Genomic DNA, 18814 nt, shown 5'->3' on the forward strand with positions numbered 1-18814 from the left:
TCGGTTCTGTCCTTTATTCTTTTATCCTAATAGAAAATTTCAAGATTTAAATGTTTTTTTTTCTCTTGTTTACTCATTTTCTCTACCTTTTTACTTGTAGACTAAGGAATTCTCAAAGCTTCTTGCTGAGTCTGTCTCCTCTGCTGGCTTCTAGGGATCATCACTGTAAGCTATTTTGCCTAGGGCTACGTCTTCACTACAGCAGTACAAATTTGAAAGGGTCCAGTGTTATGGACCACTGGGCCTCACTTTGGGGTGGTACCAGCACCTAAGACTTCAAGTGGTTGGAGGTACTCTTTTGTTGGTATAGCCTGGTTCCTGGGATCCCGAAGTTAGTCTATGCCCAGTCATGGAGTCTGACACATGGAGGGGTTGGGGGGACACGCAGGCTAGGAGCAGGGAGAGCCACACAGTGTATTAGCCAGCCAGCACGCCTCTTTGTGCAGTTTTATTTCCAGTTTCTCCATACCCCATGAAAATCAACTCACTCTGCATATCTTTCAAGTTGTGTTCAGCAGAAGAGCCTCTCTTTTTTATGGGTTCTTCCTATTAATTTGAGCCACTTTTTTTTGGTAAGGATTGTCAGAGTGGTTTCTGCTTTTGCTGCTATTAAGCCAGCATCTTGGCTCCACCCCAGTGTTTAAAAAGGTAGCACAGTGGATTGAATGTAAGGTCTGGAATCTGTAGAACCTGGGTTCAAATTTAGTCTCAGATATTTCCTAGCTGTATGACCCTAGGCAAGTCAGAAAATTGTCAAAACAAGGTAAGAAGTTAACTGGAACAAGGGTATGGTAAAGGGTAGAAGGGTAAAGAAATCTGATAGAATAAATTGTTAGATATAGTAAACTGATTATTCAGGAGGTTGGTAGGGTATGCCAATGGAATTAAGACTAAGAAAAGGAATAGTCAAAAGTCCGTGGAATAGTCAAATCATTAAAAGATGATAACTGGTTGTAAGAATTATTTTGGAAGCTGTACAGAGGACTGATGAGAGGAAAAAGAGAGTTGGGACAAGAAAATTAAGAAAAGAAAGAATATCAAGGAATAGAGAGTGGTAATAATATTGAATAATAATGGAAAGAGGTTTAAAAAATACTGTAAAGAAAATATTATTTATGGCAGTTATGATCCCACTGGGACTTTGGAGAGAAAAATTTCACTTAAGACATTCTGGACAAGTGGTAGAGTTAGATATGAAATGAAAAGGACATAAGTGAATGAAAAGTGAAAAGTTAAAGGCATTATAGAAGTCAGGAAGTATGGAAAGCTTTGTCTGAGAGTTTTTCTGTGAAAGGGAAGAGAGATACATTATAACATTCATGTAAAAGGAGAAAAAATTAATTGAATATCAGTGGGAAAAAGTAAAAATGAAGGAAGTTTGGCATTACTAGATTTCAAACTAAAAGGCTGTATCAAGAATAATGGTAAATGGACTTTAAAAATAGAAAAATGGGGGGGGGGGCAGCTGGGTAGCTCAGTGGATTGAGAGCCAAGCCTAGAGATGGGAGGTACTGGGTTCAAATCTGGCCTCAGACACTTCCAAGCTGTGTGACCCTGGGCAAATCATTTAACCCCCATTGCCTAGCCCTTACCACTCTTCTGCCTTGGAACAAATACACAGCATTGATTCTAAGACAGAAGGTAAGGGTTTTAAAAAAATAAAAATAAAAATAAAAAATTACCTAAGAAGGGATTCCCTCTTTGATAGAAATTTTGCTGGAAATATTGGCAAGAATTTGGCAGAAATTAAGATTTAGATCATCTTATAACACAAATTAAAATAAACTAGATATAAATAAATAACATGAATATTAAATATCATCACGTTTTTAAAAATTAGAAGAGAATCATATCAAATATCTTTTTTTAAAACCCTTTTCTACTGTCTTAGAATCCATACTAAGTACCAATTCCAAGTCAGAAAAGAAGAGCTAGGCAATTGGGGTTAAGTAATGCATAGGAAGTGCCTGAGGTCAAATCTGAACCCAAGACCTCTTCTCTCTAGACCTGGTTCTCTATCCACTTAGCCACCTACCTACCTGACTTGATCAAGTATATGTCACAGCTATGGCTTACTCAAATAAACTAAGGTTGAAGACAATTACAAAAGAAAAAAACAGGTATTTTATCTTGACTTGATTGAATTTAGAAATGTTTTTCACATACAAAATCAATGCAGGTAGATAAAGGTCAACTATGAAAAATCTATATTGGTTATCTCTGATAAGTGTCTGAATCCATAAGATAATGACAAATAAAAAGTCAAAATCCCTGCCTCAAAAAATTCAAAATATCCAAAGAATATAAATAAACATTCTCAGAAGAAGTAAAGAAGTGTAAACTCCTTAAATGTCCTATAATATGGGAATGTCTAAACAGAAGTTGAGGGAGTGAGGCAGTACAGTGGCATGCTGGGCCTAGAATTAAGAAGACTCATTTTCCTGAGTTCAAATCTCCACTCAGACACTTATTAGCTGCATGATCCTGTGCAAATCACTTTACCTTGTTTTCCTCAATTCCTCATCTTTAACATGAGCTGGAGACAGAAATGACAAATCATTTCTTTGCCAAGAAAACCCCCAAATGTGTCACAAAAAGCTGGACATAAGTAAAAGAACAGAACAAAAACTTGCAGCATATTAATAAAATGGAATATTATAATGCAATTAAGACTTAGATAAATCAAGCACAAAGAAATATATAAACATCTACATGAAAAAATGCCAAGTAAAAAAAAGCAGAAAATGGAATAAAGACTGAATATGAGCACATATAAAGTGAATGAAAATAAAAACAAAAATAATCCTGATATAAGACTACAGAGGAAGTGAAAGAAAAATCATTATAATCTATTCATTGAAATAAATTTGTTTAAATTTAAATAAACATAAAAATTTACTAAGCAAGCTTGCTTGGCTATCTTTATAGTCAATACTAGTTTTAAAATATATGTATTTTTTACAACATTTGAAAGTAACAAGAAGTGGGAACAATTCCTCAGAAAGCTGTTCATTTCTGGTACATAGCTCCCTGAAAATCTGGATTTCGATATTCTTAAAATCTCTTGTTCATATGCCCAAAGGGTGATAAAAGACTGTCTGCCCTTTGATCTAGCCATAGCACTGCTGGGTTTATACCCCAAAGAGATGATAAGGAAAAAGACTTGTACAAAAATATTCATAGCTGCACTCTTTGTGGTAGCCAAAAATTGTAAAATGACGGGGTGCCCTTCAATTGGAGAATGGCTGAACACATTGTGGTATATGTTGGTGATGGAATACTATTGTGCTAAAAGGAATAATAAAGTGGAGGAATTCCATGGAGACTGAAACAACCTCCAGGAAGTGACACAGAGCGAAAGGAGCAGAGCCAGGAAAACATTGTACACAGAGACTGATACACTGTGATACAATCGAAGGTAATGGACTTCTCCATTAGTGTCAATGCAATGTCCCTGAACAATCTGCAGGGATCTAGGAGAAAAAACACCATCCACAATCAGAGGACAAACTGTGGGAATAAAAACACCGAGGAAAAGCAACTGCATAACTACAGGGGTTAAGGGGACATGTCTGAGGAGAGACTCTAAATGAACACTCTAATGCAAATACCAACAACATGAAATGGGTTCGAATCAAGAACACATGTGAAATCCAGTGGAATCGCTCGACAGCTATGGGGGGAGGGTAGGGAGAAGAAAATGATCTTTGTCTCCAATGAATAATGTTTTGAAATGACCAAATAAAATATTGTTTAAGATTTAAAAAAAAAATCTCTTGTTCAAGAATAACTATTCTATATTACTTAACTACATGACAAATATTTTGCAAAATGAAGTTATCTGTATTTTAATTTCTACAATGAAGATAAGCTGCGTCCTAAAAATAATGAAGATGGTAGTGTGACCCTAGGCAAAATTTTTTACTCCACTTGCCTAGCCCATGTTGCCTTTCTGCCTTGGAATCAATATTTAGTAATGATTCTAAGACAGAAGGTGAGGGTTTAAAAAAAAAGAAAAGAGAAGATGGAATATAATTTCAACCTAAACTAAGTCTTTCAATTGGAGAATGTATGTGTTTCCAGAAAAATATAAAGTTTTAATATTTCTAAATATTTTATTTAGATTATTTTTTTTGCTTATTCCTTGATAAATAAAATTTAGTTCATTTAAAAAAAAACCCTAATCTTCTGTTTTAAAATTGATATTAAGTATTAATTCCAAGGCAAAAGAGTAGTAAGGGCCAGGCAATTGGGGTTAAGTGACTTGCCCAGGGTCACACAGTTGGCTAGTGTCTGAGGCCACATTTGAACTCAGGACCTCCTGTCTCTCTATACACTAAGTCATTTAGCCACTCAAATTTAATTTCTTCAGGTAATGTTTCTGGTTTCCGAGAAGATTTATTTCTGATGCTATATTGTTTTTCATTTCTAACTAATTCTCTGTATTGTCCTTATTTCTAATATGATTTGGTATATTTTAAACCTCTTCCATCATTCCTTACTGCCTAACAATCCTAAGAATACTCTCATATTCCCCATCTAAAAGTAGTTTCTACACTTAGGAGTAGCAAGATTGTGAGTCCCATCTTATCTAGGAAACAAGAACTAGTTTAAATCAAATATGTGTTGGGATAGCAGAGTAGCATTCCACGGTCCCCCAATGAGGTGAATGGAGGTCACTGTTAACTATATTTAGATTTATTTCTTCATCTAGTCAGTGGAATCACATGATCAGTGAGGGACTAAAAATGTCTAAGTCTGCCTCCTCATTAGGTATCCATCAATTAGAGATGGCTTGGGGGTATGAACTTTAGATTACTCCACCCTACTTAGTCTATCAAAATCAGGAATGTCTACACCTATACATAAGGATTAAGTATTTAGGAGGATGGCCTATGACAGACATGTGCAAGCAAATGACAAATCAGAAACAACTGACAGACCCCCAGGCTGTCCTAAGTCAAGCCTAAGATATCATTGGTAAATGTGAGATGTAGGAAAGTGATGTAAAACCGTCTACATATTTCACGTCACTTCCTCTCTCCGGCCTCTTTAATGGCAGAGAGGTGGCTGGCGACAGCTTGCTGAGCATGTTGGCATCTTGGCATGGCGGCTGCTATTGTCCGGGTTTAGCGGTGAGTTTTCCTTGATACCATGCTGGAGGAAGCCTAGTAACCTAGTTCAGGTGAGGCTCTTCTCTGAGATCTCTCAGAGTTTAGGCTGATTTTTCTCTCCTTTACCTTCCAAACACTATCCTCTTAGAGAAAGCCTCTAATCTTCAAGGACCTCATGGAGGAGGGCTTTGAACTCACCTGGCACAGGCCGGGCAAGAGAAATCCTATACCTTTCCCTCTCTCTTCTCCTTGATTTCTTCCCTATATATTGATTAAATCACCATATATTTCCAAACTGACTTGGTTATTTTATTTGGGATATCCCCCTGGCGACCAAAAATCAAATTTAGATTAGGTCACAACCCTAAATTATCCTTACAGTCGAAAGCTGAATAATGAGTTCCCAAAATTTTATTTAATGACTCAAGATTCTTAATGTCTTTGTCTTTTATCAACAAGAAAGATCACTGGTCAATTAATTTTTTGGTTACTGATAACTAGATTGAGGAATTGATTTTCTGAATTTTTTAATCACCACATTTCTCAATACTCAAATCTAGTATTATTTTCAGTAATTTACATATATTGAGATCTCTTGGTTCCTAGTCAGCCAAGGAAATTTACTTCATGGTTAAAAAAAATTTTTTTATGTAAGTTAATAATTTTAACTTCTATTGTGAGATCCTGTATTTATAATACAATGCTTTTATTTATTTATATATATATTTAGATTCTATAATTAAGAATATTAAGATATTTAAGAATAATTAAGAAATTAGCTGCTCTGTAATATAATAGAAATCCTGGTCATATTGGTCTTACTCATATAGCTTAAGAGTACACTGGGAATGATTACTCATCATAGCACTAGGGCAATCAAAGAAAAATAATAAAATACTACTTACTCAAAAACTGGTCGAACAGCATTACTCATATTCCCATATGTTGCTCGGCCCAGTAATTCTCTGAAGCAGTTTTCAGCCAATACAGCAGGATTTTCCTCTTTATCACCATCAGGAGAGGAAGGAGGGCCTATGCGACTGATAAAGAGAAAAACAATAGGTAAAAAAATTAAAGATTCTTTAACAATTTCTTATTGTCAAGTATAATACAAGTACTCATTAGTATTATTAATCCTCACTATTTTTACATTCCATATCTGTGAAGTCACCTACTCACTAGATTTTATTTGGAAACCCAAAACCAATACTCCCAGTACTTTGATGGTCACGCATGGACATACTCAGAAAAACAAAAAATTTGAGTCTCCTGACATTGACATTTCAATCTGAAGTCGAACAAGGTAACACTTTGCTTTTTTATTTAAAGTTTAATTTTGGATGTCATTCATGGCATACTGAGTACCACATTTTTTATATTTTTGTGCTTCTTGTTGATGATTTTGCTATTTAAAGTGGCCCCCAAGCATAGTGTTGAAGTGCTAACTAGTGTTCCTCAGCACAAGAAGTCTGTGATGTACCTTACAGAGAAAATGACTTTTAATTGAGGCATGAATTACAGTGCTACTTCTTGTAATTCAATGTTAATGAATAAAAAATGGAGTACATTCAGAAAAAAGGAAGAGGAAATACATCAATCTATATGTGAAACACTCTGGAAAGTGCTAAAGTAAATGTCATGACCAGAGACTAAAGGAACCTAATTTTGTATTTCTCTCAGGAGAAATAGCTCAGTATTTGCTAATTTAGTATTTGTGGTGACTTTATAAACACGTCTACCACAAACCTCACTTGCTTAGAATTGATACTAAGAAAGTAAAGGTTTAGAGAAAAAAGAAAATGGTTGGCAAAAGGAATGCATTTGTGTAACAAAAAAATTATGATATTTCTCATAACTGGGACATATGAAAAGAAAATATGCACATATAAAAAGGGCAGAGAAGAAAAACATCACATGCATTTCACTAATATTTTTAAAAGGACAAAGGACAGCTAAACACTCTCTCTCTCTCTCTCTCTCTCTGGGGTAGAAATACATCAAATTCAATAAGGAAAAAAAATTGGAGGGGATGGGACAGGGATTAAAAGGGAGGTCAAACTTCCTAATCCCAAAGGTAGGATTAAAAGAAAAATACAGAAAGAAAAACAAATAACTAGAAGCTAAGGTAATGGAGTATAAGCCTTCAATAGCAGCATAACAGTGTAATGTATGGAATATTATTGTACCATTAGAAACAAAAGGTTTTATTTATTTTGGAGGATCCTAAATTGTAGAATTGATGAAAAGTGAAATGAATAGAATAAGAATAATAATTTACTTAAGGATAGCAATACTATAAAGAAAAATAACTTTCATCATCAATGCAATTCCCAAAGGTTTCCAAAGAGGACTAATGATGGAATACATTATCATCCTCCTAACAGAGAGGGACTTTAAGGCAGAAGGAAAATGGAATAAATATATGGAATGAGACTTAAACACAGTGAACATAAGAACTTATTTTCCTTGACTGTGAATGTTTATTATAAGGGTTTTCTTTTCTTTTCTCCTTGGGTGGAGGTCTGAGAAAGAAAATTAATTGTTCATAACTAAATTAATATTTTTAGCAAAATAAAAGAACTGTTAATCCTCCCTCTCAAAGTCTACCTCATAAATAATTACTCAGATTCCAGTTAAAATTTTTATATTCTACATAAAAATGTCAACATAAAGAAATTTCATACAATACCTGTCAACATCCTCTAATTTTTGCATGTTAAATAACAGAGAAGGAACAATTTTGTCCATATGCTGTGGTTCCCATATAGTTGCCTGTAACTCATCATTAACTGTTTTGCGAACCACACCCTGAATGCCTCGGATCCCAGCTACACGGATTCTAGGAAGAAAAAAAATTTTAATGTTCAAGTTCTTTTAATCAGAGTAAGAAAAGTTAGGTAGTTTTTTTGACTTAGCAAGAAGGCAACAAACTGAGAAAACAATGACCATACCTGAAGGCCACAAAATGGAAATATTCTCTGACACCAAAGTCTGACATCAAATAATATTTTCATTGAATATTTATTATATATTTAACCAAGTTCTCAGAGGCCATGTTGAAATATCATGGGCTTTGGTGAGTCTTAGCAACTCTTACCCAAAATAATAAAAATCTTTCAGGTAAAGGATCGGTAGTCACCTGAGTCACCCCAAAACCAGTCTGCCTAACAGAAAGCCTAATCACTGAGCTTAGATACCAAGAGATGAATTCTTTCAGGCAAAGCAACTGGTTTCCTTTTTATTCCCAGAACTTAAATCAAGTGTCTGACATATAATAAGCACTCTATCAACTATTAAAACATTAATACATCACAGGGGTCATGGTCTATGTCAGTGAAGGCAAACCTTTTAGAGAACCAATGCCATGCCCCACCCCCACAAACTTGTGTGCCCATGTCATGCCCCTACTGCATGCCAAGCCCCACCCCTTGCATGCATGCAACGCCTCATCCACCCTTGCATTAGGGGCCAGGATGGTGGGGCTGGGCTGCCTGTTGGCTAAGCCAGGGCAGAGGTCTGTGTCCATACCTTCCCCTTGCTGAGCTCCATGCCCATACCCTTCCCTTGTGTCTGGAGGTGAGGCCAGGCTGGTCTGCCAATTGGCCAAGTCAGGGTCATGTTCCACCCCTAAGACACGCCCCCTTACCCCCTTGTTTGGGACAGGCAGGGCTAAAAGATGGCTAAGCCATGGCAGAGCTCTGCCTCAATGGTGGAGGGAGGATAGAGTGCCTCACCCCTTGTATTCTGAGGCTCGGCCAGACTCCCAGCTGGCCAAGCCAGGGGCCTGCACAGGCCCACAGAGAGGTCTCCGTGTGCCATCTATGGCACACATAGGTTCACCATCATGATTCTATGACAAAAACCAAAAGAATCCATACTGGTGAAAAAACATAGATTCATTTAAAAATATATGTGACATATATTTGAATATAGGTACTCTTAATAATAATGATTCAGTTTGGATGTGATTGAGTATTTCTGAGCTTCAGTAGGACTAAAGCTGACTCCACACTAAGCCCAGCAAGAATATGGTGACTCCTCCACACCCAGGGATTAGGAGGCCACCAAGATGTATGAAGAGGTGCTAAATGGCCCAGGTCAGAAATGAAATAGGTAAAAGTGTCCATGCTAATTAACAGTGGGTTTAGGCCTATAAATTACCAATCTTGTTAAGATTCCATCTCAAAAATTAATAATGGGAATTATAATAAATTTTGTATTCTCCATTTTTAAGATAATGATGAATTTTCCTAGAAGTATCAAATTCATACTGGATTCATGTTATAGCACTAGGATGAACAAATGTTAAATATAAGTTAAGAGAGAAGGCAATTGAAAAAGTTAACTAAAGAATCAATGAGTGGTCACTATCCAAATTTTAAAATTCTAAAAATTTAAAACAAAATTATATTAAGCATCTATTATGTGCCAGACACTAGATAGAAACACAAAAGTGAAGTCCCTGCTTTCAAAGAGTGTACATTAAATTACACATTCTTTAGTTTTGAAAACTAAAAATTTGAATGTTTTTATCAGCTCACCTCTATTAAGTCTACTTGAAATATAACAGCAGCTAATGAAAAGTCTACAAAGATTTGGTTAGTGAAATAATCTAAGTGATAGAGTATTACTCTAGAAATTGGATTTAGAGGCTACAGGGGAATGCTGCTTATAAAGTATCCTCCTATAGGAGACTTGCAAATTAGAAGTATATCATTATTACTATGCCTTTCAGAATGCAGTAGCCTCCCTTTAAAAAGAACCAAATAATTTTGTATTCCTTAACATTTAACAAAATCTTAAAAGTCAGTCAAAGCAGATATCCTGCCAAGTAAATTTGCTTCTGCTTGCCTAGTCATATGCAACCCTATACTGCTTGAGGTACTAATTTTTAAAAAGTTTATTTATTTATTTGCTACATTAAAGATCCTGGTTAGTTTCCTCCCTACCTTCCACTGTTTGTGGGGACAGTCAAAGAATTGGGTACACAGCCTTGAGCTACCTAGATTCTCTATGTCTTGCCTAGATTATGATTTGTTAAAACTATGGCCCACATTCCATGGGATTTATTTTCTAGAATTCAACCACTCCAAGAAATTTATAAAGATGTTTGCCCTTTATAGGCTACATGTAAGGAAAGAAATCACAGACTTCAGAGGTAGAATTATAAGATGGAAAAATGGGGGTTGGCTTTTTAATCTTAGCTTATAAAAATGAAAATTAAAGTCCATGAGATTTTTTATGTTTTTATTCATTTATTTTATAAATCTCAAAAATGAAACTAGGCTTATTTCATCACTTTTAAGAATTTTTAAAATTGAGGTACAGTATAAAATGCAATTTAATTAGGAATGAAGGAATTTAAAACATTAAATTTCACTAAAATAAATTTGAAAAACCCAACTTTGTAAAAGAATCAATTATACTACATATAAATATATTCAGACTACATATTTCACTAGAGGGAGCTATACCACAACAAAAAGGTCCCTTAATACAATGTTTTCTTTTAAAAGACCTTTAAAGACCATCTTTTATCATGCAGACTTATCATTTAAGTCATTCTATATCATCTTTGTTTTAATGTTTTGTTTTAATGAGAAATAATGAAATACAAGTTCATGACCTCATTAGCCAATGTTATAACCAAAGGAGAAACTGTAATTTGCTTTAATGACAACAGGAAGAGAATGCACTTTAAAAAATTAGTGTCAATAATAACAATATCTCATATTTATATGATATTTTAACATTTACATCACGATCTTATTTTATCCTCACAACTCTAGGAAGTAGATGTGAATTTTATCCTTATTTTATAGATGAGAGAACTGAGGCAGATGGATGAAATGACTCATCCATGAACACAGATTTAGTGTCTGAGTCCACATTTGAAGTTGTCTTCCTACCTAAGCCCACTGCTTTCTCCACTGTACCACTTAACTTCTTTGTAATTAGGTTTTGTAAACACTTACTTTGATATTTTTTCTTCCATTTCAAATGTGATAACTGTGGACTGAAGAATATAAGGCACTTAATGAATTTTAAAAATTAAAATAATTGCCATAAGAGGAGAATTTGAATTATGGGCCAGTAGAAACCATCTTGTAAAAAGCAATTTACAAAAATGACTATTGGGGCTCCCAACTGGCTCAATAGATAAGAGTCAAGACCTGGAGATGGGAGTTCCTAGGTTCAAATATGGCCTCAGATATTTTTTAGCTGTATGACCCTGGGTAAGGGCACTTAACCCCAAATGCCTAGCCCTTACCATTTTTCTGCCTTGGAAATCAATTCTCAAGCAGAAAGTAAGGTTTTTTTTAAAAAACAAGACCAAAAAAAAAACCCAATTACATAACCTAATTCTAAGGTTTTGAAATTCTGAGAATATCAGAGTCACTGTTTTAGAGCTGGAAAGATTTAGAACTCACCTATTTCAATCACTTTATTCTTGTCAAGGTTAACTGTAGAACAGACAAGTTATGTAATTTACTCAAAGTCACAGAGCTAGTTTATTGTCCAAGCATGAACTAGAGTAGTTTGGTCTATTGCTTCCCATTTCAAAATTCTTTCCCAATACCACTTTAGGATTACTATTGAATCATAAGTTTAAATTTTGGGAGACAATCTCCAAACCCAAATACATGGATAAAACTGCTCTCTCCAAGGTGATCAATGCTTTGCTACCCACCAAATGTGGGTAATAATCTCTTGTCAGTCTCATTCCCCTTGATCTCTGCTGCTTTTTATACTGTTTAACACTCCTCTCTTAGTTTCTGTGTTACTGCTTTCTCATGGCTACCCTTCTTACCTCAATATTTACTTTTCAATTTCATTTGCTATTTCATTTTCATCCTGCTCAAAAACTGAGTCAATTCGAAGGCCCTGCTCTCTTCTCTTGGTGATCTCAGGAAATTTCATGACATAACTACAGTGTCCAACTACCAATCACCAGCTCTTAGATAGCTCTGTCTTGATGTCTTACAGATATCTCAAAGTGAACATATCCAAAGTAGAACTCCCATTTTTCCCTAAATCTCTCCTTCCTCTAAACTTGCCTACAGATTCCAGTTCTACTCAAGTTCACATATTCAGAGCCATTCTCTATTCTTCCCTCTTCCCCTTATTTTATGTCTTATCAACTGTTCGATACTGTCAGTTCAACCATTATAACACCTTTTATGCATATCCCCTTTTCTGTAATATGTTCAATATCTTAGTTCAGTTCCTTACTACTTCTCACCTATACCATTACAGCAATCTCATAATTAATGTCCCTGACTACCTCCAAATTCTTCCTTTTGTGTCCTTAACAGATTTGAATTTGTCACTCAAAAGTCTTAATTCATACACAAACAAAATGACTTACTAGCTATTCTCTTGACATGACATTCCATCCCCTACTTCCATGCTTTTGAATGAAGATCTCTCATGCCTAGAACATACTCCTATAACCTCTGCCTTTTAAAATTTAAAAAACTTCCTTGAAGGTTCACTCAGATGACACCACCTACAGAAGACCTTTCCTAATTTCTCTCTCTCCACTGAAATTAATTTATATTTTTGTACTTGTATTTGAGAGGCAGCATAGAATATATATGAATATATATACGTATATATATATATATATATATATATATATATATATAAGCTGCACTTTAGAGATGATTAGGGTATATACTTCTGTTATTTCCTTTTGTTATGCAACATGAGTACGAATGAGAAATACATGATCATTTGATGGTCTCTTAAAATCTAGTTAACATAAAAATGATACATACTCTCTCTGTACCTCTGGATCATCATAACAGGAATGACACATGGAACTGAATCGAGAAACGAAAAAGTCATAACGTCTATGATAAGAGGGTGTATCTTCTTCAATATTTGCAAATTTGACGAACTACAAAAAAAATGGCAACAATAAATACTTTTGTTGTTTCTTCAAAGTCAAAAAATTTGCAAAGCTTTTAACATTATTTCAATGAATAATTCTGTAAGCATAAAAAACTCTATAAAAATAGAACAACATATTCACCAGAATAAAAGGCCCTTTTTAATATCAATAATAAAAATTTAAAATAATGTTAAATACTGAACAGCAATCTGGTTAATATAATATGAGTGAATTATTCTTTAAATATAAAATTAGCATTTTAGAATTCTTATATATTTCTACTCATGATAAAACAAGTAGAAATGGACATAAGTTTAAACAGAAGTGAGATTATATATAAAAATGTCAACCATTAATTATAACAGCAATAACAATACCAATAACAAAAATAATAATAACAATAATGAAAGGCAAAGAGATATAGAGACCTCACCTTGGAAACAGAAAAATCTAGAATTAAATTCTATCTTTGACAGCCTGATGACAAGGCCTTGAGCAAAATATTTAATCCCCCAGTGTCTCAGACAATTATCTCAAGCCTATAAAGGTGTAAAGAAAGTGCCTATTTGCATTTGTACATGAAGATTCCATACTGGGCAGATGTTAATAAAATCACAGATATGGACCAAAAATTATTATTGAAAAGAAGATTAATCTGATAGTATAAATTAAGTAAATTTATATCATTCTCTTCCCTAGTAAACTAAAAATAATCATAGTTATGTTTATACATGTGTATTTTTTGGAGTAAATGATTTAGACATGCACACATGCACCCTCAAAATATATTATGGCATCTCAAAAACCCAAATATTAATGTCCTATTTTAAAAATACCTCACCCATCTAACCAGGTCCTAGAATAATGAATTATGGGAATCTGTTAAGATTTTATAGGCATTCTTGTGTGGAGAAAAACAATAAAAAACTAAAATAAGCTTCAAAAACATTTTTTTTAATTTTACTTTGCAACAAGTCTTTAGAAATATGCCATTCTTTGAAATCTATAATTTCATAGAATTTGCTAGATATCATACATGAGCATTTTAGAGGCACAGTACTAAAACTGCACTCATCAAAATACAGCTTCTGAAAATGCCAAATTATTAATTTTTTAACAAGTCTGTTTAGCTATCTGTAATTTAGCTGTCTGTAAATTTTTTTGAGAGGAAAGAAAATTAGTTCCTTTTAATTTATTCAAAGTTCTAAGTAATGATGGGAGTTCCCAAAGATTCTGAAAGATGGATTATTTTTGGAAACAGCTAATGTTACCCTTGGATGTTGTTCAGTCACATTCAACTCTCTGTGAGCCCATTTGGGGTTTTCTGGGCAAAGATACTGAAGTGCTTTACCATTTCCTTCTCTAGATCAATTGACAAAAGAGAAACTGAGGCAAACAGGATTAAGTGACTTGTCCAGATCTGCCAAGTTACTAAGTGGCTGACGCAGATTTAAACTCAAGAAAGTGAATCTTCCTAATTCCAAAACCAGTGCTCTACCTACTGAGCCACCTAGCTGCCACAAATGGAAAACATACTGCTCCAAAGAAATATAAAATACTTCTTTCCATTCAAGGAACTAGAAAAAAACGTACCATTGTCCAGTAAGTTAGAGAATACTTTGTGACCCAAATTCTCATCCTGTGTGTCTATATGTTATATAAAAAACACCTAGGTAATGGTTAAATTATCATACATACCTTCAGATACGTATATGGAAAATTTTAAACTCTATACTTCACACAATAATTGTGAGGAAAATGCTATGAGTGATCATTTTATAAGATGCAGAAAAGATAATGACACAATGTTTTTTTTTTCCCCCATCTGAGTTTACTTTACAAAAAATCTCCACTCTGCTAGGTACTTACTACCCATGTGACCTTAAAGCAAGTAACTTACACTTTATGGGGCTCGGTTTTTCCATCCATAAAATATGAGACCTGGCCACTAACAGATGATCTCTAAGGTCCCTTCCAGCTCTAAACTGAAGATCCTATGAATAACTATCATTTATACAGCAATTGCTAAGGTTTGAAAAGTCCTCCAAATGCAATCTTATTTGATATGCAAAATAAATCTGTAATGTAAACATGACAGGTATTACTAGACTCATCATATAGATAAGGAAACTGAAAGTATTGCATATAAGGAGCTAATTTCAACTGTGGTCTTCATGAGTTCATATCAGTACTCTTTCTACTACACCATAATATCACTTTTCAAATTTTGAAGTAAAATCAAACAAACAAACCAAAAAAAAATCCAGTAATCCTAGGGGGAAAAAGAACAATTTTCTCCACTGCCTGAATATGTCCATTTACTGAAATGAAATGCTTCTGCTTCAAAAGTGAATACAAAGGTGCAACTAGATAGATGACTCAGTTAAGCCTAATAATGGGAGGTCCTGGGATCAAATATGACCTCAGACACTTCCTAGCTGTGTGATCTTGGGCAAGTCATTTAATGCCAAATGCCTAGCTTTTATCTCTCTTCTGCCTAGTAACAAATATTTAGTATTGATTCTAAGACACAAGATAATGTTTTTTTTTTTTAAATAAGTGAATACAAAAAGTATATAAAAGGTCTACATATTATGGGAATAGAGGATAAAATGAACATGACCTTAAAAGAAAAATATTAAAAACTTTATTTTTCTATTCACTAATACCAGGCATCTTTTATAACAAGTATTTGTCTCTTTCATTAAAATGGATCAAAATTCCAGTAAATATTAGTAAAACATGCCTATATCTACTTATATTACATTTCATTCACAACATCAACAACAACAAAAAATCACAGCCAAACTAAGTAGAAAACTAGTAACAGACTGGGATATGGATGAATGAGAGATCTAAGTCAAGCATGACTCCTATGTCAAAAATCTGAGGAACCAGGAGGATGATGCTGTCTTCTATAGTAATAGGGAAGTTTAAAAGTGGGGAAAGTTTGGGGAAAAAAGATAACAACTTAGAGAAAACAAAGTACGGTAATGGACAGTGTGCTGGACCTGAAGTCAAGAAAAACTTAGTTAAGATTCAGTCTTGGATACTTAATGAGCTGTGTGAACCTAAGCAAGTCACTTAACCTGTCTGTTTCAGTTTTCTTAACTGTAAAATAAAGATAATTAAAAGCACCTACTTCCCAGGATTATCATAAAGACCAGGAGATATTTGTAAAGCACTTAGTACATAGTACACTGTTCAGTATATAAAGGGCATTAGATAAATAACAGTATTGTCATAATTAAGTTCTAGTTATGTTGAATTTAACATGTCTATGAAATATTCAGTTCACAATGTCTAAAAGGCAGTTGGAGATGCAAGACTAGAGGTCCGTAGAGAGATTGGGGTAGGAAAATAGATTTAAGAATCATTAGCATAGGGGGCAGCTGAGTGGCTCAGTGGATTGAGAGCCAGGCCTAGAGACAGGAGGTCCTAGGTTCAAATCCGGCCTCAGACACTTCCCAGCTGTGTGACCCTGGGCAAGTCACTTGACCCCCATTGCTTAGCCCTTACCACTCTTCTGCCTTGGAGCCAATACACAGTATTGACTCCAAGACAGAAGGTAAGGGTTTAAAAAAAAAAAGAATTATTAGCATAGAAATAATAAATGAAATTTCTGGGAGCTGATGAGATTATCAAGCAAAGTAATATAAAGAAAGAAGAGAAGAGGGTTTAGGAGTGAGACAGCCAGCCAATTAGTGGATAAGACTTGAGTGAAAATAAAGAAATAGAGATTAAGAATGAGCTGTAACATATAGAGAATGAGAAACATTGATGTTCTGAAAAGCTAGGAAGAAAGTACTAAGGAGAAAAGAATAATCATTAGTGTCAAAAGTTGCAGGGAGACCAAAGGAGGGTGGCATTGGCAAATAAGAAATTATTCTTAACTGGAGAGAATAGGTTTGGTTAAATAGTAAGCCAGGAAGCCAAAATGAAGAAAACTAAGGAGACAGTGAAAGAAGAGAAAGTAGAGGCACCAGAGTAAACAGATTTCTCAGTTTAACTGCAAAGGTCAAGTAAAATATATGGGATGATAATGTAAATGAAGGATCAAATGAGGTTTCTTGAGGATGGAGGAGATGTAGGCACAAAGTAACTGGTAGACAAGGAGAGAGGTTCATGATAAGTGAGAGAGTACAGATGATAGTGAAGGCAATACGGAAGACACATGATAGACTGATATCACTTGTATAGTTAGAGGGGTTTGTGTTGGTAAGGAGTTGAAGCATTTCTTCATGTGATACAGAGTATAAGATGATCATGGCAGAAGGAATCTTCGTGATATGAAATAAAGAGTATATTTTCATTTGGGGGAGTTCATGGTGAAGAGTCTTTTTTTTTTTTCTATTAAATATGAAGCCAGGTTCTCAATTGAGAAGATGGGGCTAAAGAGAGTCACAGGAGGTTTAAAGAGGCATGAAAAGGTTTGGAAGAACTGCTGTGGAGAGGAGGATAATGAGTTGCTAAGGAAAGAATAAAAGATAACTTAACAGCAGGAAGGACCCACTTGTGGTTATATAAAATCTAATCAGAACTGGTTGCATGATTTTCTCCATCTTCATTCAGTAGTATGTGCATAGGAACAAAGACAGTGGATGTCTTTAAGCTGTAAAAGCAGCTTAAAAGAAGGAATCAATGTATAATTGAACTGGTTCTTCAAATGATCAACATTGGGAAAGGAGAAGAATGGATAGTGCAGAAGTGATGGCCTGGAAGAAAACAGGAGTTGAGGGGCTGAAGGTCACCATGCAGATATAAACAAAATTTGACAAGGGAAAGCAGAAGGAGAAGTAGAAAGCAAAATGATTATGGTCAGATAGGGAGATTTCAGAATTCTTGAACATGGAGGTGGTACATTTACATATATTTATGGCAAGACAAAAGGTCAAATAATCTTTGTAGCTAAGATAGGGTAGAGCAGTAGGTCATGGAAGCATCATGCATATTGAAATCTCTTAGTATTAGGATAAGAATTGGGGAAGGGAGAAAAATTATAGGCCAGGGACTGAACTCACTGAAGAAGTATCCTGGAGGTCTTTAGGCAACAATTACCATGATTCTGACTGGGTGTAAGATGAGAATTATTGAAGAAGAAAAAAACCATGGAAGTGTGAATGGGAAGCAAGGAATATTCTAATCCCCTCTCTCCTCCAGGAAGCTGAGGAAAATGAGTAAAATACAACCAGTACCATAAAGTGGCTAGGAAAGTTGTGCCATAAGAAGGGAGTCAGGTCTTAGGGCAGGCAGAAGATAGAATAGGAAAGGAAAAGATTCAAGATGAAATCAAGTTTGCTATCTATGAAGCAAGTATTTCAAAGGACACAATGAAAAGAGTGGATAGTTTTAGGGTTGAAGAGTGGGGAATAAAGAATCTGGTAGTGAGGAATAGAGACAGGTATTCAATGATGATCTAGAGAGGTTCAGAAAAACTGGGACAAGTAGGATATGACAAGGTATGAATGATGTTAGTAATGAAATGAGAGATATCTCTCCTCTTCCCAGTAACTACTGGAGATGAAGGACAAGACATGCACAACCCAGGATGAAAGGAGCTGCTAAAAGGCATATGATTCTGTTTCTCCACTCCTCTCACTTCCAGAAGATGAAGATCAGACAGAATATGGTTTAGCAGGAGATGGAAGATGGAAGAAGAGGAGATACCCTCTGTGGCTGTAAATGGAAGATATGCCCATACCACTTTTCCTTATTTCTTTCCTCTGGATGCTGGTATAAAAGATGAAGTAGCTCCTGTGACTCTGACCATGCCCATCGCCTTCTCAGCTTCTGTTGTACTAAC

The 18814-nt window shown here is 34.9% G+C and overlaps 1 protein-coding gene across 7 annotated transcripts in view; it reads right to left on the reverse strand.

Annotated features, from left to right (window-relative positions):
- The window catches only part of EFR3A (EFR3 homolog A), a 158049-nt gene that overhangs the window by 76561 nt on the left and 62674 nt on the right, over positions 1-18814 (reverse strand). For all 7 annotated transcript variants that reach the window (XR_008917500.1, XM_007488344.3, XM_056823078.1 and 4 more), the window contains 3 exons: positions 12896-13017; positions 7804-7953; positions 6020-6154 (listed from right to left, as the gene is read on the reverse strand). Coding sequence is in view for 6 of the 7 variants with exons in the window: in XM_007488344.3 (XP_007488406.1) it covers positions 6020-6154; positions 7804-7953; positions 12896-13017 (407 nt within the window). In the remaining variant the exon portion in view is untranslated. The remainder of the gene's footprint in view (positions 1-6019; positions 6155-7803; positions 7954-12895; positions 13018-18814) is intronic.

Source organism: Monodelphis domestica, chromosome 3, assembly GCF_027887165.1.
Source record: "Monodelphis domestica isolate mMonDom1 chromosome 3, mMonDom1.pri, whole genome shotgun sequence".
Lineage (NCBI taxonomy): Eukaryota > Metazoa > Chordata > Mammalia > Didelphimorphia > Didelphidae > Monodelphis > Monodelphis domestica.